Raw genomic sequence first — 26,231 nt, 5'->3', positions numbered from 1 at the left:
ACATCATGGAATTGGTTTCTCAGTACCGTGCTGTCCCACCTTGCCCTGGGAGATGAGAATGCCCCTGAGTGTGTCGAATCCCACCGAGGGGCCATGGCCCGTCTGACCGAGCCGGCCCTCCAGGTCAAACATCGGTATGCACGGGCAGAAAAGCTCTGAGATGTGATGCAGCAGCACCAGCCTGTTCCTCAGGGCCATGATCGGGATCTCCTGCAGGTGGTTGTACTCCATGGGAACCTGAAACACAGCACACGCTCATCTGGTTGGATCTGGCTTTCATTTTTTTTTTTTAAATATATTTTTATCTGCACAACTTTAATGCCATCTACTGGAAGCTGAAACCTAATTTTTTTTACCTCAGTTTCTACCTTAAGTGAGTGTAGTACCTGGGCAGGCAGCTTTCCTGCATTAGTGGGCTTGCTTGTGGACCAGGCCAGAGTGTGAGCAGATCCACAGGCCACCCTGTTGATTTTCTTGCCCTGCAGTGCAGCCACCAGCCGCGGCCTCTGGATGGCGTTCGTAGTCCCATCTCCAAGTTGGCCTTCATCGTTGTCACCCCATGTGTACACTTCTCCTGAGCCAAACAAGCAACAAAACCTTTTGTGAAGCTAAATCTAACTCAACATAACCGATCTGCTAGGTTTAATGATAAAGAGAATTTGTACCAAAAAAAAAAAAGCACGATCGCACAGAAAACATTCTTCCTACCATCCTCTGTGCAGCACACACAGTGAAGGGACCCCGTAGCGATGGCGATGACTTTCTTCCCTTGTAGCCCTTGGACCTGCCTGGGCCTTCGAACGTGGTCATCAGAGCCATGGCCCAGCCGATGGTAGTCACCTTTTCCCCTTTAAAAGGACACATTAACACACCACGATGAGCCACCTCATCACAACCAAATACAACACCTGAACTTGACAGCTCGTCTCTGTACTTACCACGTATACACAGCTCCAGACTTCGTGAGAGCCACAGAAAACTGCGAACCACACTCGACTTTGACCACTCCAAGGCCGGTGAGAGAGTCAATCTGAAAAGCAGAGGGACAGGTTAACTTTCAATTTTTCAGCATTGAAACGTAACTCACGTTTGTGGCTTTTAAAACACCTTGATAAGGTCTTCCTCTGTAGAGCCGACATTACAGGAATAAAACGCAGAACTACGTCATCATTTCATTTGCACTCTGCCACTGTTTCTATCCTGTTCTGTCATTATGAGTGAAACAGTGAAGCTGATCATGTTAGGGTGAGGAGCCGAGAAATCCTGTTACATTTACTGAAAAACAAAAAGGCGACAAGGCCTCAGAACCAACCTGTGTCTGTACACACAGAGCTTTAAAAATAAGAACAACGCTACATATGTCTAAACAAGCAAAATACTCATACATTAATATAACGCAGCACATTACATTTTGGTTCCCTGTCCTTTTGTGTTTACAGTGTACAAATATTACCAAACAGAACAACAAACCCTTCCGTAAATTCAAAACAATTTCGGTAATGAAAAACTGCAAAGCTAATTCTGGATTCAAAAATTTTTTGTGTACCAATTTTCTCATGATAAGTATGGTCAAAGGTTTTGGGGTTTTTATTATTTGAAATTAATCCATCCATCCATTCGCTTCCGCTTATCCTTTTCAGGGTCGCGGGGGGCGCTAGAGCCTATCCCAGCTGTCATAGGGCGAGAGGCAGGGTACACCCTGGACAGGTTGCCAGTCTGTCGCAGGGCCAACACACAGGGACAGACAACCAGTCGCACTCACATTCATTCGCACATTCACACCTAGTGACAATTTGGATTTTTCCAATTAACCTATCCCCACAAGCTGCATGTCTTTGGACGGTGGGAGGAAGCCGGAGTACCCGGAGGGAACCCACGCAAACACGGGGAGAACATGCAAACTCCATACAGAAAGACCCCGGCCTGGTGTTGGAATTGAACTCAGGACCTTCTTGCTGTGCAGCAACAGTGCTATCCACCGTGCCACCGTGCTGCCCATTTTGAAATTAATATTATTTGAAATTTAAATTATTTTTATTGAAATTCACAATCTTTAAACTGTCACGTTCAGCAATTTAATAATTATGTGGAAAAACAAAAATAAAGATTATTAAAGCAAGTTCATATCTCTGACCCTTTGATATGATCTCAACTTTCCAGGGTGGAGAGTCAGAAACAGAAAGTTGTGCTTCCATTACAGCCTTTTCATGGTCTTCACCCTCAGGACCTTTTCTAACAGTCTTCATCTTTGCATATCCAGGTGGTGCCAGCATAACTGTTGTACACCATGACAGGTGACACCATTCTCTTGCCGTGGCCTTTAAGTCATCTTCAAAAGCCAATCTTACCACACCAAAGAGAAGATATTTGGCAGCATGACACACCCTTCTATGTATTTAGCAAAGCTGCTACTTAACAAAATTGGTAATACCTAAAAAAGTGCAGTCTGGCCCCATTTTACATGAACCTATTTATCTATTTTTTGGGGGCACAAGAATTTACAATAAATACCTTTAACTAAAAGTTGTGTATACTGACTTTACAAAGAACAGAAAACTGATTAGGTGATTCAGACTCTGGTCTCCCACATGAAATAACTAGAAAACTGAGGTATAACTGATGCCTCTGTTCACCTCCAGTACACACTGCTCTGTAATCCTTCTTACCTTCATGGGGATTTTGCAGCCATCACTGCCTCCCCGGCCCAGTTTGCCATAGTCCCCATCTCCCCAGGACCAGACCATGTCATCATCAGTTAGACATAGTGTCTGGGCATCCCCGCTGCCGCAGGCGACATCAATGACTCTGTGACCCTGCAGTGCATCCACCTGGATAAAGCACACACAGTTACTCTTTACAAGTTAAGCACATTTTATTTTTATTTTTTTTTTGAGTCTTGTGAGAAACTGAGTCGAGTGACCACAGACCAGCTTGGGTTTAAGCTGGTCCTCGCTGTCTCCGTGTCCCAGGCGTCCATAGCGACCCTTGCCCCACGTGAAGAGCTCTCCGCTGGCAGTGATGCAGGCACTGTGAGCTCCTCCGGCTGCAATATCCACCACTTCCACTCCCCTCAGAGACTCGATCACACGGGGACGGTCACAGGGGCTAAAGACAAAAGGACGCACAGTTAGCACAAAAATTTACTTTACTGTCCAAATTTTTGAGTGAGGTTTAGTTTTATATATATGTATGAACTATAAACTTAATATGAAAGAGGTTTTCTTATTTTTAGTGCATGTAGTCTTAACCTTCTGTTCCCATGGCCGAGTTTCCCGTCCTCAGCTTCACCCCATGAGTAGACTTCTCCCTCAGAGGACAGTGCCAAGCAGTGCTTTCCTCCAGAGTTCACAGCCACCTTTCTGATGAACACGTGCTGAATCGACTCCAGCAAGGTTGGGGTCGACACAGACTCAGTGCCACCGATACCCAGCCTGCCCCCTGCACCATATCCTGTGGCATAGAGCTGAGCATCGACAGAAAATAAACTGGTGTTAGAACCCAAAGCAAAAATAAAGGTTGAGCTGACTTTACGTACACAGTCTGTCGTATATTTAATCAAGCCATGCATTTTTACATGACAAGTACATGACTTTAAATTGCGATACTTTGAGTATAAAATATCACACGATTAAAAAGGCTGGTTCTGTCCTGGGTGTCAGACTGGAGAACCTGGAGGTGGTGTCTGAGAAGAGAATGCTAAAAAAAGCTTCTTTGTATCATGGACAACCCCTCCCACCCCATGCACGCCTCCATGATGGACCATCGGAGCATATGCAGCAAAAGACTAATCGCCCCAAAATGCAGAACTGACCGCCACAGGAAATCCTTTGTGCCGGTGGCAATAGGACTGTACAACTCATCCTCGCTAACAAAGTTATTCTGTTTCCATTCAGACCGTGCAATATCACCCAACAGTTTTTCATCGAACGTTTGTTTCATCTCCCCATCATAATGCTACTCTCTTTTATTCATTTGCACAATACTATGCTACTTTTAGAATCACCTTCACTGATAGCTGAGATATTTATTTTTCAGGATATCATTATATTGTTACTTGTTAGAGTTATTTGATATTATATTTTGCACTATCCTACTGTATATTACTGTATACTAGTATTCTATTGTATATCCTATTCCTCTGTCCCTCTTGCTGCATTGAGCATGTGTATGACAAAAGAATTTCCCTCGGGATAAATAAAGTTCTTCTTATCTTAAAATTTTCTGCACAGATTAAGTTATGAGAGCTCAGAAATGTTGGGGGAAAAAAAATATATTTTTGTACTCTGAGGAAAATATTCATAGTATTAATTTACTTCCTTGAACGGCTTCATTGAATATACTAAAGCTGGGGGAAAAAATGTGCTAAAGTGGGAGGTAGTGATGCATTTTTATGAATGACCCTACAGTAGTCGTGCAGCAATGGTTCAGCTGATATTGTCGATGTATGCTCTGTGAAGGGTTACTGGCACAGAGGTTTTCATGACAGGTAAAAGCAAACACACCTTTCCATCAGCAGTGACAGCAAACAGAGTCTGCTCCCCACCAATAAGCTGGATTGGCCGCAATGTGGCGAGGGCTTCTGTAGATGTAGGTACTTTGACTTTTGCCCCCTCAATGCCCCCTAGCTGCCCTCTGTGGTTGTGCCCCCAGCCGTAAATGGTGCCACTCCCCCCGGCAGAAAGCGTCCAGTCATCTGGGCGCCGGTTCATCCACTGCACAAGCTGCTCATCGTGCTCGCGCTTGAATAAGTCGTGACTCTCATGCAGGGTGTTCATGCTCTCGTGATCTGCCATGAGCTCGCGAATTTTCTTTGTAACCTTTAAAAGGTGAAGGAAAATGGATTAGAGAGATTTTCAGGGCAAAATGAAAGCTTGCACAGATAACACAGCTGTGCAGACGTACCTCATCCAGGAAAGGTCTGGGTAAAGATGTTCTCTTATCTAGAGCCACAGCCACTCTGGAGGCAGTGCAATATCGGCGGAACCAGGCCCACTTATGTGTCTCCGCACAGCAAGGTAAGGTATCGAGTTCGAGGTCACAGGCAAGAGCAACCAGTACCTGGGCAAAGTGTTAAAGTTATGCTCTGCAAAGGAAAACTATGGTGTTACCGTGTATTTAAGAGAACAACTGCGTGTATACCTTGAAAAATGGACTGTGAAGCAGCTGTTTCCCTCCGCGGACAATCGGGTCTTCGTACTCATACTGCCTCTGCAGAGCCTCAGGCAGCCCCTTGACCAAAGCAGCCAGAGCACTACCTGTGAAGCTCTGAAAAAAGAAAGGCCATCGGTCAGTCGCATGTGCTGAGCAACCACATGTATAACTAACACTCGTCTTTTCTTCAGGAAGAAATGTTTTTTCTGGACTTTTTCTTTTCTTTTTTTTTTAGCTACAACATCTTCACGAGAGTCAAATATTTTTTAGCTCTCTTTTACAGGCCAATAATTTACCTTAATAAATGGATAACAAATATTCCAATTAAGCCATCGGGCAGATATCTTAATTATGACAGTGTACTCACCATAGAGCGAGCCTCTCCTTCACTGTCGCCCAGCAGCCTGTTTATGTTGATTGACTGACCGAACTCTGTGGTCAGAAGCTTCCGTAGCCTCTGCAGAGCCCACATCCTGTGACCAGCAGCTACACAAAACAAATTTAGTTCTGTGAAAATTTATTTCGTACTTTATTAAGAAATAACCTGGTGAAGCAAGAGCACAATTCTGTACCTAGAGCACTGAGCTGAGCACAAGCAGCAAGAGAAGCGGCTAGACGGGGCACGATGCTCCTATTGGATGCAAAGTTGAGCCTAAAGTCCAGGAGACATATGACCAGATCCATGGAGGGGCAGGACAAGATACAGCGATCAGACAGCAAGTCTTTGGGACCTGAAGAAGAAGAATGAAGTCTGACTGTCACAGACATACACTTTAAAAAAATACCATCATATTATCACCAACTGGTTTCTGGACTCTACATTTTAAAGTCTCAACATTAGCTTTTGGGTACCACAGTGCTGTTGTTTTTGGGCCATATTTGGATGAGGATGGAGGTCCACATCAGCTGACACCAGAAAGCCTGGTTAACAGACTGCGTTCAGATCAGAGACTCTGATTGGCAGAGCTGAGGCCTGACTAGAGCTGGGCGATAGAACGATAACGATATGTATCGCGATATAACTTTTACTCGATAGAGAAATTAAGCTATCGCGATAGACCTCGTCGCTCTTGTCCTCTTAAAAAAAAAAAATTTAAAAAAAAAGATCAGCCAATCCAAATTAAGTAGCGCAGAGCCGAACCAATCACAGCCGCAGCGTCACGTCGCGTGACTTGTTACGTACAGCACAAGTGCCAAGCCGCACGTGTGTTTGTTTGGGAAGCAGCCAGCGGGTAATGGAGGAAATGAGTGTGCCGACTAGAAAAATCAACCGAGCGTGACCGAAGAGAAAACAGATGATGGTTCCAACGCCGGAGAGATTGTCGAACGGAAGAGCCATAGAAGTTCCGTAGTGTGAAGGTATTTCGGCTATTTCAAGTCTGACAAAAAACAGAGTAGCGTGCACTGTAAATTGTGCCGAAAGCAAGTCTGGAAATACAATGAACTGGTGCATGCGTCACACTGTGCGCCACGTTATTGTTTCGGTGAAATGAATTTCTACAATACTGTTAATTCTACTCTCTGCAGTGTTTAAATGTTTACATATACACACAGTTACTGTCCCGCCACACATACGACTCGGTTCTGCTTCTATGCCCCAGCTTTGTTTACTTTTTCCCACCGAGGCTTCTAGACTTCTGATTGGCCAACATTTCTGCACGGTTAGGAATCTAGCGCCACCTGCTGCTTTGGCATGTTCATAGCAGCGTTTTCCTTCATTTCTGCCTTTATGTGTGGACGGGATTATTTTTGAAAACGGAAAATCTCCGTTTTCAAAAATACCCGTGTACGTGTGGACGTAGCCTCAGTCTCTGACTGGAAGCGCCAATTCGTCATTCGGCTTTTGTCAGACTAAAGTAACTGTTAAAACTGTTTGAAAAGCTAAGCTATACAACAAGGAGAGATTGAGAATTTCCTTTTAGTTCTCAGTTTATTTGATATTGACAAAAGTTAGTCAGTTTTGTCTGTTCTTCTGTAACACAAACTAAGATTTATTTTTAGAATTAATATTTTGTTTCTAAGTGGAATTGACAATTTAGTCTGTTTCGTTTGTTCTATTTTGAAACTTAAACGCTTTAGCGGCTGCCTTTTGTGTAGTTTGCAATATTTGCCTTTATTTATCTGAAAAAGTCTCATGTTCCTTAAGTACATCTACCCTGTTGAACTTATTATGGGAAATAAATATTTAAATAAAAACAAGCTGCTGATTATTTCACATTTTACTTGTGAGCAACGGCACATTTAAATCTTACAAATATAGTTATTTGGCTTATATCGTGATAGATATCGTTATCGCCTGAAATGAAAAAAACATATCGTGATATGAAAAAATCTCATATCGCCCAGCTCTAGGCCTGACACACAATTAGTAGCTACCATCCACTTGTTGCTGAAAAATAAAATCAACGCTGAAGTGCCAAAAGCTAAAGTTGTTCAAACGTCCACTTGAAACTGGCACCAGCAATGAGTGAGTCCCTACTGACACCAAATAAAAAACAACATGGGTTTCCATCCTACAAAAAACATGTTTAGCCTATAAAGCTATTATAAGAGCTGTACAAGGTGGAGGCTGCTGCTTGGGCACACACCATGACAGTGTTTGTTCAGCATCAGTGCAATAGTAAACGTTTACAACCCTAATAATAAAGAACTATTATCAGAAAAGTTTGTTATCCATCATGTCTTACCCGCTGCAGGCATGATGGGGTAGACTGTGAAGCGCCAGCCCCACCCATTAACCGACCCATCACTGGTAAACTTCCATTTGAGTTCATCTCCGGGGATCCTTAATTCACTTGACCAGTCAGACCACTCCCGACCTGAAACGCAAAGCTACATTAATTTTTCATTTCTTGTATTTTGCGAGAGTAAAGTTTAATCTCTTCCCCTCATCACCTGATCTGACAGAGACAATCCTGTTGGCTCCATCCATGATTGTTAGCGGGTCGTGGCGTCTCTCGGTCGAACACTGTCGGTCAAACTCTATCCTCAGACCCTCGGCACCTGAAGAGCAAAACAGAAGTTGCTGTTTATGTCCGAGAGAGTGATTTTACTGAGATTCAATAAGACCCTGATAATGATCTCTGCCTTTCAAAGGTCTTTTTTTTTTTCCTAACCTGGGATCTTTACGGTGCCGCTGGTCGATGTGTCGTCTGTGTAGGGATGGCTGCTTTCTACGACGACTGGCTGGGAGGACAGACGGCCGCTCTGAGAATCTGTAGCAACATCCTCCAATTCAGTGACGCATAACTCCAGCAGCATGTCAGCAACCTGCAAGGACCCACATACAGAATGTTAACAATTTGCAGAGCGATGCACGCACAGCTTCCAGGGAATATATGACAGTACCTGTGGATACGCTGTGCCCATGCCAGACAGCACTGCAGACAGGACCTCCTTGCCTTTCTCCCCAGAACGACAGGATACTGCAAGCTTCAACACGTCCACCATTACTCGTGTGTCATCCGGCACAAGCAGACTGGTGAACTCATCCAGGTACTGAGGCTCCGGACCAACCACTTTGCTCTGACTCTCAGAGTCCTGAGGAGAAGCAAACAACAGAAAAACCTTTAAGCTAACAACACTTGGCTCAGGGCAAAGTCTCTGCTTGCCACCAGACTGACTTACTTCTTTGGTCTTCGCCATGGTCTCAGCTATGATGCTGGCTGCTCCGGGGTCATCAGTGACAGGGATGAAAGGACGTGAGGAGGCTCCACAGGCTGATGGAGTTACTGCTGATGACGGGGTGATAGCGTCTTCAGATGAGGGAACCTGTTCATACACACCAAATTCACCCAAGTTCACCAAACGCCAACAAACAACAATATTTACTGCACACGGTTAACAAGCTCCCACTAAGAATCTTCATATCTGAGAGTAAATATACATCTAATATACTGTTTAAGGTCACAGACATTCCAACTTTTCCAAGTCCTATACTGCCTCGTTCTTGAGTTACTGTGTTCACAAAGTTGGATGTCCACGCTGCCCCTGTGAGGTGACGGCAGTATCCCATCAGCTTTTAACAGCTCAGGGGTAAAAACCACACAAATCTGTTCTCCATAGAGAAGGGCCCATCTGGGGTTCAAACTCAGGACCCTCTTGCTGTGTGGTTAGGCTGTGAAAAAAGTCAGCTTCACCAAAGTCTCAGTGCTGTGAGGATCAAAAGAAAACTATCCACCCCAAAAAGTCACAGGCCTGTTTGTTATAGGCCTGTTTGTTGCGGGTGACTACTACATATTTCAGACACACCACTCTCTGAGAGGAGGGCTCTTTGCACAACAAGGAAGTTTAAAAACATGGATAAGTAATGGTTTCAGGTTGTTTAAATGAAGCTGGATCATGCTCAGAGATAACCATAACAGTTATCTTTAGAAAGAACACCAAGAATGGAAATGTTTGCAGAAACTTAAAGTCATAACTCTCATCAAGGTCCTGTGAGAGCTCCAAGATTGGACCCAAATGCAGTTTGCTGATGACTGCATCCCCACACCTGGTTGTCATGGACAAAAAATGCACACTGAGTGTTTTTACAATTTAACAGGAAATCAGCAGAAAGTCCAGCTGAGGCAGCGCTTCAAAAACCCAAACAGCACGAGAACAGCCTCACTGACATTTACTAAACTGTGAGGTTTTTAAGAGGCAAGGTGTATTGTGTTCCTGACCTCTCCCTTCTTGTCTTGCCAGGGATTTGGGCTGACTCGCTCTTCAGCTTCTGGTGGAACGGGAGGATCTTCTTCATCGCTCACGCTGGATGAGGATGAAGAGTCTGATGGGGGAATAGGTGAAGAGGAAGGACACTCTGTTGGCAGGATCATGCTGGCCGGCATGAGTGCACCCACCACTGCATCTCTGAGGGAACACACAACACAGTCTATCAACGTTTAACGCCAATTAATGATGACGACTCCTGCCAGTCAGATACTTAATTTATTCAGAAACATCATCATCTTCTCCTGTTTAGAACGGAGTCAGCCAGTTTGGTCATACATAATTAAACGAACAAGATAGAAGTTACAGCATTCAAGCCCTGAATAGCTGCAGGATATAAGTTTCATATCATGTATTGTTAGTTGAATTTCTTTACCCGTTTTCTTTTACTTCTCACATTTCTATCATTTAAGGAAAGTACATTTTCCATGCAAGTCTTCCTGCACATTAGAAATAGATTTTTCAAACCGTGCACACAGCCTACCTTGCATACATGATTTGAAGGGCTGACAGCACATGAGACAGAGCCTGCTGTTTGGCCAGGTTTCCATCCAGACTGAGGAGAATTTTGGCCAGTGAGGGTCGATTAGACTTCACGCTGCTCTGCCCACTCAGCTTGTTACTCACTGATGATGAGTCACTGTCTGACTGGACACCTACAGAGTACAACACCAAAACAATGAGACGCACTGTCATTGATGGGAGGCAGCGTAAAATAGCTCCAGCTTTACTTCCAGGCCTGTGTTTTCTACCACCTGCAGCTAAGAAAAGTAACTGCTGCTGAAGCCTGATGCAGATGTTGATATGGTCGTGTTTGGGTCCTGCACACAATGAGGGAGACAGACAGACTCTGTGAAAGATGGATGTTGAGAGCTTCCAGATTGAAAAGCAAAGGCCGTACAGAAGAGAAATATATTGTTAATTTATTGCTGTGATGACCCATACTGCCCGGACGTCCTGAAGGTTGTGCTTGTTTTATCTCTGTTGTGTCGTTCTTTGTCGTGCAGCTCTTGATCTGATGGTAACTAGCTAAATGAGCTACACCTGGGCCCACTGAGAGAGACCATAATAGGAAATGAGTTTGCTTTTTAGTTTCAAATTTGAGTCAGCTCTCAGATGGGTAACCCCCATTATTTCAAGTGTTAGACAGTCCTAAATCTCCTACAGCACAAAAAAGGTCCAGAGATGCAGTTCAGGGACTCCATTAGCCGAGGGGCAGCCTAGCAAAAAGCTAGCAGCTAAAACCACAAATGTAACCATTCGCCTGTCAGTCAAAGTGTGATAAAGCAAACTTTAGGCCTTAAGCCAATTTAAACAGGTGAGTTAAATAAAAAAGTCACGATGCTATATAATTGTTAAAAAGCATAAAATTAGATGGACCTTTTAGCATCTTCCCCTGTCTATGGGGGACTGACTGACATTAAGAGCCTACTGTACACAGAGGAACTGCAGGCTTTAGTGAACTCAAGAGCATCCATCAGATGTTTTTTAATAGCATATATTTACCTTAAATGCTGATTTAAAAAAAGACTCTTTAAAGCATCATTGCTGAAAAATTGCTTGGCTGCACTGAATGACTGCACAGCTCCACCTTGTGGAGAAGCTGCATGTAAACAGCAAGGCTTACCCAGGTATGACGCTCCGAGGGAGTCCCTGGCTGTCTGGAAAAGAACTGGCTCATGAACAGAGGGGGTGGTCACATCCACTGTGGTCCAGGCCACACTGTGGGATGAGCCACATGCCACCCGAGTGATTTTCTGTCCCTCCAGACCCTGAACCAGGGTGGGCTTCCTGTTAACTGTGGTAGTACCATTTCCCTGCTGCCCGTGGTCATTATCACCCCACGCATACACCTGACAGAGAAGCATAAAGCCTTTAATTAGATGGAGTTTTTATTACACCTGTTATTCGTGTATGTCACAAACAAAAGGTTACGAGATACCATCAAACATTTCACACCACCTTAGATTTCTGTACATTTGACACATTTCTGAATCGCTTTGTTTCCTGTAAAGTGAAGGCTCAGCGCCAAGCTTTTACTTTCAACAGTCTCTTAAAAAACATTGACCAGCTGCCTCTTATCATTGGAGGTGATATGTTAGTATAATCAAATTTGTACTGAGGAAAACTATTAAACAAGGTGAAGAGAGAAAAAAAAAAAATCAGTGTGAGAGCAAAAGGTCAGAGCTAACTGCTCAATAAATCAGGTCTTGCTGCAGGAACACAAACTCACATCTGGAGCAGAGCCACGGCACTAAATGATCAGACTTTGAAGGGTGTGCTCTGGTTTCTAACACCATTTGTTGAGGTCAGTACAAACCTGTCCTGTGTCTGTGACAGCCAGACAATGCAGCGCTCCGACAGCAACGTGGACAATCTTTTTGCCCCTCAGTCCCTCCACCATCTGGGGCTTCCGCACATGGACGTCGGTGCCGTGGCCCAACCGGAAATAATCGCCTTTGCCCCTGTTTGGAAACAGTTAACGGTCAAAGAAAGCCTGAGGACAGATAATGAATGATAACCTAAACGTGGAACACATTCATCTCACCAGGTCCACACCACTCCAGATTTAGTGAGAGCCAGGGAGAACTGTGCTCCACACTCAATCTGGCAGACGCCCTGCCCGTTGAGCCTTTCGATGTTCTGTGGTACGTTGCAGCCTTCGCTTCCTCCACGACCCAGCTTCCCAAAGTCCCCATCCCCCCAGGAGAACACAAATCCTGAAGAAAAAAACCCCAAAACATTACGGACTAGAAACTGGAACCCAATTGTGTCAAAAAATTTTATTTATTTATTTTTTTTTACTGGAACCATTTAAAAGTTCAAATTTTGCCTCTCCTGTCAGCTTTAGCACTAGTGATAAAATAACCAAATAAAGACAAGAAAAAGACTTAACAAGACGAGCCTATAAAGTTTGTAAAGCTTCTCTTGGCAAAGCAAATGGGTTTGGCACAACAGAGCACTCTGGGGATGGTTCGCTTGCTAAAGCTGTCGGACAAGACCGTTTTAAAAAAAAGGTTAAAAGTTAAAAACACTTGCATGAGTGTATTTTTTTTTTTAAGAGGAGGCTTGATCAAAGTCTAAATGCTGCTCTTCACTGTTAGTTGGTCGTATTTTGCTGATAGAAGAGAACAGACTTCACTGATCCATTACAAAGCCAGAAAGAGCTGCTGGGATTTCTGCCTGTTGGACAGTTTTTAAATGACAGAGGTGATTGAAGATAATATAGTTACTAGTTATTTTGTAATCCTTTACAGCACTTTGGTTGATGTTGCTTTATACAGCACATTAAATGTGCTGTATAAATAAAAACAACAACGATATTTTAGTTTCAATCCAATTGCATTAGTCGGCGACAATCACAATGTCAACAGTACAACGTGACTATGTTGCCAAATCCAACAGCTGTTAATCTGTAGGGCTACTTTTAAGGGCAATAAGAGAAATACCTTCATCAGTGAGGGCTAGAGTTTGAGCATCCCTGCTCCCACAAGCCACTTGGATAACACGGTGTCCCAGAAGTACTTTCACCTGAACGACAGACAGAAGAGTAAGACAATCAAATCACACGTCATGCAGTTAAGTCTGTATGTAGCAAGCAATCTGTCTGCTGCTTCAAAGCTGTGAATTCTACTGTGTAAAGTGTGTGAATTCATCATAGACTATACTGGATGCAAATTTCATCTTTCTTTGATCAGCTGATGACACAATGGGCAGCCATGTGTGTAAAGTAAACAAAGGCTGAGCTTACCAGTTTGGGCCTCAGCTGAGTGGTGTTGTCCCCGTGTCCGAGTCGGCCATATTCACCCAACCCCCAGCTGTACAGCTCCCCGCTGGATGTGATGGCAGCGCTGTGAGAGCTGCCACAGGCGATGTCACGGATGCGCTTCGTCTTCAGCGCCTCAATAAGCCGGGGCTTGTCACAGTTCCTAAAGGAAAAAATAAAGCAAACAAATAAAAATCAGACTCTTCTTAATAGTCCTTACTTATTTCTATTTCATTAGAAACTGCTGTCCATGAAGCACATATGACGATATAAAAAATTAACTACACATCTCGCTGACACAGCCTGCATCAACTAAACTGCTTGGAACATTACGTGGTAGAGGAGTTAAAAGGAGTTTACGGTTAGGTCATAAGTTGCGACATAGACTTAACACAGCTTTAGCCCCTGTTGGCCTGCCTTCACTACAGCATATATCTGCACCCAACAGCTTTAGCTAACGTTATAAAGAAATGCCCAAACTGACTGACTCCATTCTAAACAAGAGAAGATGATGATGTTTCATGACAAAAAGGTGCATTGTAAGTGTAATCATCATATTGTGCTGACTGTCTTTTTTTTTCCCCATAATCAGTGCATGCAACAACTATAATTAAGATTTAAAGCTGATAAATCATGAAAAGGTTTATTTAAGAATAAATCCCAATGACGATTAAGGACGAGTACAGCTACAAGACTATATGAAGGCAGTAAACTGTCAAATCAAACTCCTGAAGTTGGAACACAGCTTGTGAAATCATGAGCTCAATTTATACTTCAACCTTACACTGAAGAAGATCTACAGGACCTTCAAAGCTGAAAAGATAAAAGCTATTACCCTTTTAGGAGTGTTTTATTATAATTAAACTGAGCCAATCGGCGTGTAGCTCCACAGTGTATGAGCTGTTGACTGACTGTTGACTGTCTGAGAAACTACACACATTTTTGTTATTTCTTTTATTAATTCATCACTTCATGTGGATATTATACAAGTCATAGTTTGCTAAAAATACACAGTGAGTTTAATAAAAGGTGCGTTAAGTATCTGGGGTGTGCACAGTGGCCACATTCAATGACTTACATTCTACTAAAGTGCCCAAGCTTGCCGTCGTCTCCTTCGCCCCAGGAAAACACCTTCCCGTCCACAGTCAGGGCCATAGCGTGGCGTCCTCCTGAATGCACAGCGACCTTCTTTATCACGTAGTTACTGAGGGCGGTGATCTGACGGGGGATTGGGATGGTCCCACTGGAGAGGCCCAAACCCAATCTGCCATTAGTTGCCTCACCACATGCGTAAATCTTCCCCTCGACAGTCACTGCAACGACGACATATCAGTTACACACTACTGTAGCACAACACGTGTGAATGGACAGATCTTCAAAAGCATTTCTATTCATTCCTCACCTGCAAAGAGGCTTTTGGAGCCACCAGCCACTTGCACCACATTGAGTGCAGACAGGGTTTCGGAGAAGGATGGCACTTTGATCTGTGAACAAACCGAAAGAGATTAGAGAGTGCAGCTCACTCACACCCAAAGGATGTTTTCCTGTCCATGCTGTGTACACACACACGCACACGCGCACACACACGCACACACACACAATATATATCTGGAAAAAACAAACATCAGATGTTAACGTGGAGGGGGAAAAAAGTTAAAATTTGAAGCGTGTAAATCACTGGTTAGTGTTCATACTACATAGTTTTTAATTTGGGACAAAGGCACACAAGCCCTAAACTTTCAATTACTGATTCATTAGGAGAAACGGCACCTTGGAGCCTTTGAGTCCTCCCAGTTGGTCCTTGTCATTCAGACCCCACACAAAAACTTTGGTCCTGATGGTGGCTGCGGACTCCAGTCCTGACGGCTTCTTCCGAGCAAGACTGAAAAGTAAAGCGAGAGAGGCTGAATATGGATTCACATTTTTCCTTGTTTTAAAATAATAATAAAAAATTTTAATAAAACATTGTTGCACAGTTACGTTTGTCACAAGTTTAAAACCACTATCAGGGAGTGCTGGCAGACTGAAATAGCTGCTAAATAGAATTTGATAGTAACAAAGGTCTTACTCTTTTTAACCAGAGCCTGAGGAAATAACAGAATCACTGCCACAGAGCACAGTAATGGGATGCCCTGTGATTCTAAGTAGCACTTATGCCATTTGTGCTCATGTAGCTTGTGAATGGCGCTCTAACACACTGAACAGTGTCAATAACACTATAAAGGAGCCCCAAGCATGCTCAGGTTGATCTACTCAGGCCAGGGCCGAAGAGCTAGCCTCTCTGGGTGGACGTGGAATATTTCCCCCTGTGCCTAAAAGTCTCTGCACAGTAGCAAAGGCCATGGTGAGCTGAAGAGCAGCAGCTGAAAAATTTCTGCCAGCCAGTGTTTACCTGGCCTAGTGTGGGCGCCTGTCCCTATCTGGCCAAAGCTGGGGGAATGAGGGCCACTGGGGGAAATGTAAAAAGGAGGGTCCTTGGCCATTCGTAAGCCCCCAGTGTGGGCACTGAACACGCTCCACTTACTCAAAAACGTCCACAGGCAACTGAGTGAACTGCAGCCAGATCTGCTTTACTGCTACAGTCTCGAGGGCAGTGGTTTTTTTCCTTTTTTTACCAAAATCCATGGACAAGTTCAAAATTCTCCAAACACAAGTCGCTGTCAATGACTATAGATGACTGCTGACTAACAGTCAGTGGGCCAGTGTGTGTAATCTACGTGACCTCAGATCCCCATTTCTATTGATATAAGCCATAACAGTGGAAGCATCTGACCTCACTAAAACATGATGCCCTTTCAGCCAAGAGAGCAAATGTTTTAGCGACTGATAAACTGCCAGCAGTTCCAGACAGTTTATGTGCATGAACTGTCTGTGGGGGGCCTAACGATCATTCACTGTTCTCCCCTCATAAGTTCACCCTGGTCCACAAGGGAGGCATCTATGGAGACCACCTTCCTGGCTAAAACCATGCCCAGAGTCTGACCTGAGCAGTCCATGGAGGGAGTCACGATGACGGTCTAATCCCAGTGAGGCCACTCAGAGCTGAAAACCTCTCATGTACCCAGCGGTATCTCTGCTAAAGAGGAATCCATCAGGCTCAGCAGCCTCTGGCACTGTCTGAGGGTAACAGAGCTGCCCTGCAACAAAGAGCTATGGTTGACTGCATCGTCACCAGTCTGTCTGGAGAAAGTCTTCACTGGAGGGCATCAAGTCTGAGCGCTGTGAAGTTAATATGTTCAGTGGGTCTCAATACGCTCTGTTCCACATTTATCTGGAAGTCTAAATTCTCTTCCTGTTGACAGGTAGGAGCTGGCAGCAGCCAGTTTTTGATGTGTGCTGCTACTCAAATGTCCTTTTGCTGAGTAGTACCCACTGCTGCCTCAGTGCATCTCACAAACATCATTGGGTTCGGTGACAGGCCACATGGTAGAACCACAAACTCACAGGCTATCCCCTGGAAAGCGAATCGCACATATGTATGATTGGAACCTGGAAATAATTCTGCCTCATCTCACCTCCCAGCTGCAGTTTTTTCATCATCCTCTTCTTCATTGTCAGAGGCCAGGAAAGGGACTGTAGCCAGGTCTTCATCCTCAGCTCTAATGCGTCCCACAATGCCGAGTCCGTGAATCTTGCAGTCGATACCAGAGCTGCGGCATTGCTTGATTGCAATCTCAATGTACCTGTGATACTGTTGGGGGTGTTTATATAAAGTTATTACGACACTTGAGCTTAGGGGGAAAACAAAAACAATTAGAAGCAGTCAGTCAGTTATTGAAGCAGACAAACCTCAGTGCAGTCACAAAGGAGGAGGACAGTGGTGTCAGTGGGATTGATGTTAATTGTCTTGAGTTCAATTAAGTTGTTCAAAGAGTTTCCACCTGCGTGATAAAAATGTCAGAATGATCAAAATGCTAAAAAACAAACAATTGGTCTCAAAGTTTAAAATTAAACTGTCATCTGCTCAAACAAAAGGGAAAAATACTAAAATCAGTACAATTTTACATAAAACAAAAAACATCTGAACTCACCTGACACCACCACTAACGAGGGCATGTAGCTGCTGTCCGCCGGGTCTACGATCATCTTCAGCCTGTGAACAAGAACGTCTGGGAAAAGCTCAAGACGAATCCAGTGCTGCAAAGAAAAAGAAAATATTAAACGTTAATAAAGCAAACTAATCAGGCTGTCATCCGGCCTATTAGACTATGCAATTCGCTCTTACCTTCCCCTGTGAGCCAGAGGACTGCCAACACTGATCACTGCAGTCGATGAGGCGCGAAGCCTGGTTAACCGACGACGACACGTTGAGGCTCTTGACGGCTCGAGACCAATCGTCAATCAGCATCCCACGCTGGCTGCTGTGGTGCTTCTTTAGCTGTTTTCCTGAACGCCCACAGAAAGCCGGAGACTGGCCTGTTTGTGGAGAAGGTGGAGGACAGGTTTATGCACACGTACGTAGAACCACCACAGAATTTTATGTTGGCGAATGTAGGACTAACCAGGCTCATTGATCCTGCCAAAGGAATGTCTGGTGTTGTGTTTGCGTGTCTTGAAGCAGTTTTCACAGAAGTCAAAGTCGTCACAATTTTTACATTTAAATCTGGGGCCATTAATAGGAAACATCTGGCAGCCGTCACATCTGGAGAAAGCAATAGGGTTTCATGTAAAATGTTCAGTTCAAGCAAAATCTAATTCACCTATTTTCCTTATGGGTCTTGGTCCATTTATTTCACTGCAAGTTTCTTAGCTTTGAAAGCAAACTATAGACCTCCCTCTTCTTGAATATACTCACTCTGTGCTGCTCAAAGCATCAAAAAATTAGATCTGAATACCTCAGCTTCAAATGTACCTTTCCAGAAATAATGACTCGGTTACTCAAAACCATGTGCAAAGACTACAGATATATTTAAAATAAATAAAAATAAATTCCCACGTGAAACTGCTCAGAACAAGGTAAGTGGATCTTCTAGAAATATTGGCCTCGTTGCTCAGAAGGAGACTTTCCTCGCAGGTTAATGCTGAAACACCTGTGTGGGATGTGGTTACTGCTCAAGTACAGTGGTCATTTTATTCTGATGATGTTGATTTTCAACATCTGCAGGAACTTCATGTAGCTGTGATCTGCTTGACTGACCCCTTCGTCTAAAGCTTGTTAACAAATTGACACCAAGCTAGTGGTGGATGATGTCTTAGCAACTGTTAAAATATAAACAATTAGTTTAACCAATAAGTATTTCTGCTACTAAGCAATATATAAAAATCTGGACAACTAATCCCTCACATTGCTACTCACAACATACTAAGATACCAATTTAGTACATCTTTACCTCACTCCAGGATGAACACTGGGGACCAGTTCCATCTCAGACAACAAACCAGTCCAGTGGGACTGCTGTGGAAAGTCGACAATCACATCTTTTCCATTGGCACTGAAAGCTAAAAAACAAACAATGAGGCTCTATTAGCACAATAAACTGTGGATTCAAGTTACAATAACAGAAGAAAAATCTGTTGTTGTTGTTGACTGAAATAAAATTTTCAATTCAATTCAAAGAAAAACAGATGATACTCTGTCTTAAGACTGGAGTGACTCTGCTTACCTTTAACCACCCCCACACTCCTGTGTGTGACAGAGCCCCACTTGTACTTTGGTGTTGTGACTGTGGGCTTCACCCTCACTTTGTCACCAATCTTTATGTGAGAAGGAGAACTCTGTGGTGGGAATCCTGAAACGGCAAAATCAGAGACACGGGTTTCTTATGTCTATTTACTTCCTGTTATTAGCATGCCTGCAAAGCATCACATTAACTGTTATCTTACCAAGCAGCTCGATGTGGATGTAGCGAACCCAGTATGTTCCTCCTTTATTTTGCCAGTCACACTGCACATTCAAGTCATGAAGCCCATCTCTGTCCAGCTTAATCACTTTGCCCACATCGCCATCATACACTTCCTCGTACGTTCTGCAGCACTTCACCATCATCCCCACCTGTAGGGAAGCCGCTGAGTCGTAACACCAATTCATCATGTCTTTAAGGCAGATTCAGAAAACATACAAAAGCAAACACTCTCACCTGAATGTTCTCTCTCACATAAACAGCGTAATCATCGTTGCTTTGGAAATCAGATCTCTTCTTAAATATCTGGCTTTCAGTCACAACTGCACCTGAAGGCTAATGTGACAGACACGTATTTTAATCATATATGAAGGTATTAATAATTGAATCTGACAAGCTGAGGGACAGGTAACTGTGAGGGTCACACCAGAAATAAAAGAGTAAGGAACACACCACAGAGAATGCCGGCTCTGCCTCCTCCAGCTCCTCCAGCACCTCCTCATCTGAGTATTCATCAGACACAGTGTCAGCATCTGACAGCTCAGTGACATGAACGTCTGGATGGTCGAGCAGCCAGCTCACCAGAGTCTCAACACCTGATGGATATGCTCAGTTACTCTCCTGAGGTAAATGTCTAAACATCATGAGGCAAGCAGGCCTTGTTTTATGAAAAACAAATCTGTATCTCATACTGTATCTTTTCAAAATCAGCTGTTTGTTTTTTTGTTTTGTTTTTAAAATGCACAAGAACTTTAATATATATTTAATGGATCCACTGAAAAATGTTACCTTCATATTATTAACATTTCCTGACCTACAGGCCTTTAATGTACGTGGGTACCTTTTCCAGATATGTGTAATTTCACATTAAATTATCTATAGCGCTACCAAGCACTCATGTGATAAGATACCTGGGATACCGGAGGCATTGCCTGTAGTCCCAGACAGAGATTTCAAGGCAAACTCGATGTTTTTCCGAGGGAATCCCATCTCCATGAGCTGGCCAACTATTGGTAAGGGCGGGATAGGGGAGGACTTCTGTTTCTTCTGTTTGGGTGGTCTGATGTGCTGCGTGGTGATGGGTGTGGTGGCTTCACTAGAGCTGCTTTCCTCAAACAGCGGCGAGGATGGGTGGGCAGATTCCACAGCCAGGTACTGACACACTGCCAGAGCTGCCGCCTGCACATACATATAACGTCAAAGTCACACCGAATACATCAGCAACATTACCGCTGACACCAGCTGTCTGCAATCAGCTAGACTGACATACCTCCATCTCTTGCCTGTCAAAAATGGCTTTGATGGGAGAAGGCTGTGTGGCGGCAGAAAGCAGCTGCTGCAGGAGAATCAGTGGAGGCAGAGGTCCCTCAGGAGACAAGTCGCCCACATCAGGAGATGAAACCACTGGATCCTCTGCACATAGAGAGACAGACAAGTTCTGGACAAGATCTAGATTGAAAAAAAAAAAAAAAAAAAAAAAATTCTGGTGGCTACCAGTGGTACCCCTCAGCCTCATAGTAGATGCACCTATGGTAGAAATTTTAAAATCCTATGTTGCCTATTTCTCAAGTTATTGCATTCACAAGATTTTCCTAAACTTGATCCGTGCCCTCGACCTTAAGGTTAAATCGAACTCTACATTTTCACTTCAAAGGTAAGCAAATAAAGATTTAAACTCTGATCAGCAACTTGCTGTACATTTTAAGAAAACACCCACAGTGTGCAAGGCCTTCAAACCTTAAATGGCTAGAATTTGCTCCAAGTATGGAAACACATCTGATATCTCAGTAATGTCCTGTGAACTGAACCTTGAAATCACTAAACTGCATCAAACAGCAGTAATAGTCCCTAATGATCAAACTTCCTCAGTCCATTTTTAAGATGTACTAACCTAGCCTTTCACTGGGTGAGGTCTTACCACTGGGATTGGGTCCTATGTCCACCACTGCAGGTTGGGAGAGGATCTGCCTGAGTTTGTCCTGATGAGACAGCAGGGCCCGAGCTGCCTTTAAAACATAAAGCCTCAGCTGCTGGCACCGCAGCAAAGAGAGGTCCACCTGGTCGGCTGGAAACAACAGCATTGATTACACCCACTAAACTTTCAGTCTGTGACCAAACAAACGCTTTCAGTGTCTCAAATATTGCCAGAATACTATAAAACATACTGCTGTAAACAGAGTCGATGATTTTTCTTAAAAATTGTTCGTTTGTTTATTTCAGTTACATGCAAGGCAATCAAGTCTGCACCTGTAAGCCCTCGGCTAAGTGACTTTTTCATGCGTTGTTTTTCCAGTTTGCTTCCAGCCAGGCTGACCAGCTGGGCCCAAACAGCCAACATGGGTTCAGTGAATGGCAGGTTCTGCACACTGAAGGATATGGCAGGAAGCTAAAGAGTAGAAACATTAAATAAAGTCAGACTGCTAAGTGGAGCCAGTTTCAATGCATCTGTGAGTATCTGAGCATTCCCGCACCGTTTTAAGATGGCTGAGCAAGCAAACTCTGCAGGTTCTCATCTCATGAAACTGGACAGTGATGCGCCCTTTTGGGGTGATGCGTGTGACCGTTCCCTCTCCATACTCCTCGTGAACGACTTGGCCACCAAGCCTGAGGCGCCCGTCGATCCCACCAATCACCGCCAGCACTGCCATCAGACTGCCCACTCTGGGACCCTCCAAATCAGGGAAACACTCCTCCAGGAAACACTGACAGTTCTGGACATTTATAATTATCGCTTTGTTAGAGCTGACTGGCAGAATAAAAGCACTGTTGTAAGTTAACATTTAAGCAACACGGTAATTGGACTCATAATGCCACAATAAATCTTACCACTTCAGATTGGCAGCTTGCCATAACATCTGCGATGGAGCTCAGCTGGTTGTTGATGTAATCATTTATCAGGCTGTTCCACTGACTGAGAGAGTGCAGAGTACGCAGGACAGCCACAATCTCCTCTGCCAGCGTGCTGCTGTGAGTGGCTGTTAGAGACGCCTGTGGGCGGGACTTCCTCCTTCTCAGGGAACCTTCTGAGAAGGAACAACCAATTAAAAATACAATGACAACAACAGCATTGCATTTGTTACTTTAAGCCTGAACCATTGCAGCACCTCGGAGGAGTGGCAGGTCTGATGAGCAGGTGCTCAGCAAGCTTCCCAAAAAGCCAAACAACTTCTCCACCAGGAACTTCATGTCCTGAGAGCGCTCCGTTTTGTCCCATGAAGGCAGGACCGCCTGAAGGAGACGTAGTGCCAAGATCTGGAAACACAGGGTGAATGAGAGAAAAGATGACACCTCCATTCAGATTGTGTGGCTAATTTACTGGTTGATCAACAAAAATAAATTATGTGCTTCTGTAGAAACTACAAAAGCTGTTTCTTTAACTTGTTTTTGGACTGTAGGAGTGAGAAGAAGCAAAACCTTTCATCTAAACTACAGTTAATGGAAAGATTAACTGTAAATGTTGAGAATCTAATTCTTCGTGATTTTTCTCTTAGTTTGACAAACTGCAGTTAACAAATCTCTGTTTAGAACCCAAAATAATTTAATAATATGCTTCCTATAACTATATTTAACAATGAACAACACATTTCTCTACGTAACAGGATAGAGTTTTCTAGTACTAAAGAATGGCATCATTAATAGCAGAGGAAGCAAATCCTGGTACTCAACCTGTCTCTGCAAGGTAATAGCATTGAAGGACTGGTGTCCCTCAACAATTCGGATGAGCAGTCCGATCCACGCAGAGGTACTGAGGGTGCTGCACATCTGCGGCATGAGAGCAATGCTGCGTATGAAGCCGAGGGTACACCAGCTCCTGTGCTGCTCCCGAGACACCAATCTGTGCGCGTGACAGCCTGACAGCACAGAGGAGGTCAGGTTAGAATAACATGCTGTTCAATATAAGACCTTAGGAAAAAGAAAACGGCAATCCAATTACCAGACTTGTCATTAGCGCCACTTTCCACAAGCATCCTGAGAAGGCCACACAGGGTCCGTGTAGCATCTGACTGAAGCACCTCAGCATGGATTCCAGCTGAGAGTGACAGTGTCTTCAGCAGGTTGACTGTGCTGGTTAGCATCATTGCCGTAGGATGGCTGCTCTTCTCAATCAGCTCTCCCTCTGTATAAAGGACATAACAGGTGATTACTGGAACATCACACTTTACCTGTAGCTGTGAGGATCTCTACTGAGCCTGTCCTTTAAACTGACCTGTGTCGTCCTCTGTGTCCGAGTCCTCAACAGGGGGCTGTGCTGCTGGTGGTGGCTCTGCAAGTTTAAGGTCATACTTTCCCTCTTTGCCCATCCTGTAGGAGTTGGTGCTGCCTGTATCCCACTGAACCCTGATCCAACCGTCCTCACCCAGCTCCCCAATGACCCTGCCAAGACCTGGTGCTGGGCCGTCCTGGACAGACCACGCACATAATGTTAAATATGTCCATAAAATAAGCAGCTAGAGTAAAAACTGATTTAGGTACCTGATCGCCCCATTTCCAGTCGACTCCCCTCATGACTCTGGTACCTATCTTCATCATGGCAGCCAGCTCTGGGCCAGAGGCAGGTAGAGGGGCGGGAGCTGCCTCTTTTCTGGACTCCTCCAGGACTGTCGCTGAGCCTCCATGTGCACATAAACTCAGGTCCTCATCACTGCTGTCTGTACTCGGTCCTGAAGCGTCAGAAAAGAGGCATCAAACACCGAACAAACAATATGTACACACTTCATTTCATTCTGGGTTGCCTTTGACTGGACACTACTCACCTATCAGTCTGAGAATACTCTGAGTGAGGGCCAATATGCCTGAATTCAGCAACAGACTGAGACTGTTAGAGCCGTGTTTCAGGGACAGCATGTGTATCATGGCCAGAAGGAAGCGGGCCTGCGGAATGGTTCCAAGGCTTGGTCCCGCCGGGTTCTCGTTTGTGATGGTTTGTAAAGGAACTGGCTGCACACCTGGTCACAAGAACAGGTGGTCATTCAGCTGGTTTGTCTACAACAGGTCAAGAATAGTGTGAAATGAATTAACCACTTATTTTTCAGCACTCACCTAGCTCTTTGAAGCGAGCGCTTGCTTCAAGCAAGATGTTACGAACGTTCTGGATGGCCCAGGAATACAACTTTCCAAACGTCACCTCCAAAAGCATGCGGTTGAAGGGAGGGATCAGATCTACATCCTTCAGGCAATCAGACAAGGGCTCTCTGAGAAAAAAAACACAAACACAAAAATTGCACCAGGATTACATCATTAGAATAACTGTCATGTGATTATTACAAATAACTTCAAAAGAAACAAACAAGAAGTGTAATTTTAACATGGATTTGAACCAGGTGATCTACCCAATGTTGGTCCCTTCTGGTATGATTCTTTGCCAGCCGCAGAGCATTGCATACTGCACAGACGGCAGCAAGAAGCTTTTAGAGGCCAGCTTCAGCATGGTGTCAATGCCTTCCAGTCTCACTTCAGCCCTCTCCAGCTATAAGGAAACAGAATTAATCAAATTTCCGCCTGTTTTATATACTCTGCTTTAAAACATTGTCACACACCGACTCCCACCTGCTTGAGAAGACACTTCCTCATTTTCTCCACATCCAGTGGCTCCTCTTTCAGTGCAAAGTCCACGATGGTGGCCATGAGGCTGGACTGAGAGAAAGCACCTTGAACGCTGTGCTTCAGCCAGCGATACTTCTGGACGCTGGCCACAGTGTTAAGAAGCGGCTGCCACTTGTCTTGCTGCCAAGACATGCAATAATAGGTTGACAACAAACTCTGTAGACACACACACTCCACTGTCCTGCTCTGATATTTTAGCTACAACTGCAAGGGATGAAAGTGCAACATAAATGTACATAAATAAATCTACAAATTCAGACTGAGCCAAACTTTCGTTGTGTATGAAGGTGAATAGATTTTAAACTGAAGCCATCTTCTTTATAATTTTTTTTATCTCATGAACTAATCCTGTTAAACTACCTTGGCTGTTTTGTCAGTGGGTGATTTCCTGTCAGCAGGAGCGGGGCTGATGTGAACATTAAGTTCCTCTTCATTGGTCCCTTCATTCTCCAGCTTTGGCTCTTCAATATCAGCCGACTCTGATTTCTTAGGCACTACAAAAAAAAAAAAAAGGAAAAAAAGATAACATTCACATTCAAAAGGAGTAGATGGATTATAAATTAAAAAACCTGTTACCCTGCAGTAGATTCTTGATGCCCCACCTCTTTTTTTCCTACGATCCCTGATGAGCTTCTGGGTGATGCTCCTCCAGCGTGGCTGGGAGCTCAGCAGCTTCAGTTTGGACACTATAGACAGGTCGTTGCTTACAGCTGGACGCAGCTCATTAAATAAAAAGCGCAGACGCTCAATAACAGGGGCGCACACCTCCTTATAAGAGCGGCCTTGGTCCTGATGGGTCTATGATAAGACAAAGCAATCATTGCATTAGCATTTCCGTTCATCTTCCTGCTTCCTTTTGCATCACAGCTTAACTGCGCATAACGTGTAAATATTTCACAAGCAGAAAGCATACCTTAATTAGAGAACACTTTGCCTGGTAGACCATGCGGCATACATCAATCACAGATTTAGGGAGGGATCTCTGCTTTCCTTGGTCCACACCCAAGGCACATTGACTGACAAGTGAGAGCGCAACGTGACCTGTGACAGGAAAGATTTTTATTTAAAACTTCACATGCAACTCACCATCGATCAGTTTCATTAGGAAATATCTTTGTGTGGTATTAGCAGTGTTACATGAAGGAAACTCATGTGAATCT

At 44.1% G+C, this 26,231-nt stretch overlaps 1 protein-coding gene across 4 annotated transcripts in view; it reads right to left on the bottom strand.

The window, feature by feature from the left end:
• The window catches only part of herc2 (HECT and RLD domain containing E3 ubiquitin protein ligase 2), a 67,168-nt gene that overhangs the window by 10,994 nt on the left and 29,943 nt on the right, over positions 1–26,231 (bottom strand). For 2 of the 4 annotated variants that reach the window (XM_004552801.6, XM_076880420.1), the window contains exons 29-83: positions 25,985–26,112; positions 25,674–25,869; positions 25,432–25,565; positions 25,015–25,191; positions 24,798–24,934; positions 24,508–24,659; positions 24,222–24,413; positions 23,941–24,128; positions 23,675–23,867; positions 23,402–23,587; positions 23,134–23,318; positions 22,572–22,719; positions 22,294–22,490; positions 21,939–22,178; positions 21,715–21,853; positions 21,386–21,532; positions 20,738–20,880; positions 20,379–20,646; positions 19,921–20,063; positions 19,705–19,803; positions 19,451–19,619; positions 19,231–19,356; positions 18,958–19,066; positions 18,130–18,269; positions 17,853–18,043; positions 17,659–17,764; positions 17,417–17,508; positions 17,143–17,318; positions 15,398–15,509; positions 15,030–15,111; positions 14,706–14,940; positions 13,613–13,790; positions 13,311–13,392; positions 12,410–12,581; positions 12,182–12,326; positions 11,489–11,714; positions 10,346–10,517; positions 9,816–10,002; positions 8,779–8,922; positions 8,500–8,691; positions 8,268–8,421; positions 8,047–8,154; positions 7,839–7,970; positions 5,724–5,882; positions 5,519–5,637; positions 5,140–5,265; positions 4,903–5,058; positions 4,503–4,817; positions 3,249–3,463; positions 2,928–3,105; positions 2,667–2,828; positions 939–1,030; positions 709–848; positions 387–574; positions 40–237 (exon numbers count right to left, since the gene is read on the bottom strand). In XM_004552801.6, the coding sequence (XP_004552858.2) occupies positions 40–237; positions 387–574; positions 709–848; positions 939–1,030; positions 2,667–2,828; positions 2,928–3,105; positions 3,249–3,463; positions 4,503–4,817; positions 4,903–5,058; positions 5,140–5,265; positions 5,519–5,637; positions 5,724–5,882; positions 7,839–7,970; positions 8,047–8,154; positions 8,268–8,421; positions 8,500–8,691; positions 8,779–8,922; positions 9,816–10,002; positions 10,346–10,517; positions 11,489–11,714; positions 12,182–12,326; positions 12,410–12,581; positions 13,311–13,392; positions 13,613–13,790; positions 14,706–14,940; positions 15,030–15,111; positions 15,398–15,509; positions 17,143–17,318; positions 17,417–17,508; positions 17,659–17,764; positions 17,853–18,043; positions 18,130–18,269; positions 18,958–19,066; positions 19,231–19,356; positions 19,451–19,619; positions 19,705–19,803; positions 19,921–20,063; positions 20,379–20,646; positions 20,738–20,880; positions 21,386–21,532; positions 21,715–21,853; positions 21,939–22,178; positions 22,294–22,490; positions 22,572–22,719; positions 23,134–23,318; positions 23,402–23,587; positions 23,675–23,867; positions 23,941–24,128; positions 24,222–24,413; positions 24,508–24,659; positions 24,798–24,934; positions 25,015–25,191; positions 25,432–25,565; positions 25,674–25,869; positions 25,985–26,112 (8,870 nt within the window). The remainder of the gene's footprint in view (positions 1–39; positions 238–386; positions 575–708; positions 849–938; positions 1,031–2,666; positions 2,829–2,927; positions 3,106–3,248; positions 3,464–4,502; positions 4,818–4,902; positions 5,059–5,139; positions 5,266–5,518; positions 5,638–5,723; positions 5,883–7,838; positions 7,971–8,046; positions 8,155–8,267; positions 8,422–8,499; positions 8,692–8,778; positions 8,923–9,815; positions 10,003–10,345; positions 10,518–11,488; positions 11,715–12,181; positions 12,327–12,409; positions 12,582–13,310; positions 13,393–13,612; positions 13,791–14,705; positions 14,941–15,029; positions 15,112–15,397; positions 15,510–17,142; positions 17,319–17,416; positions 17,509–17,658; positions 17,765–17,852; positions 18,044–18,129; positions 18,270–18,957; positions 19,067–19,230; positions 19,357–19,450; positions 19,620–19,704; positions 19,804–19,920; positions 20,064–20,378; positions 20,647–20,737; positions 20,881–21,385; positions 21,533–21,714; positions 21,854–21,938; positions 22,179–22,293; positions 22,491–22,571; positions 22,720–23,133; positions 23,319–23,401; positions 23,588–23,674; positions 23,868–23,940; positions 24,129–24,221; positions 24,414–24,507; positions 24,660–24,797; positions 24,935–25,014; positions 25,192–25,431; positions 25,566–25,673; positions 25,870–25,984; positions 26,113–26,231) is intronic. The other 2 variants (XM_076880419.1, XM_012919526.5) reach the window with 2 other exon arrangements.

This window comes from Maylandia zebra, linkage group LG23 (genome assembly GCF_041146795.1).
Source record: "Maylandia zebra isolate NMK-2024a linkage group LG23, Mzebra_GT3a, whole genome shotgun sequence".
In the NCBI taxonomy this organism is placed as follows: domain Eukaryota; kingdom Metazoa; phylum Chordata; class Actinopteri; order Cichliformes; family Cichlidae; genus Maylandia; species Maylandia zebra.
Note: the sequence above shows the minus strand (reverse complement) of the source record. Positions and strands in the feature narration are given on the sequence as shown.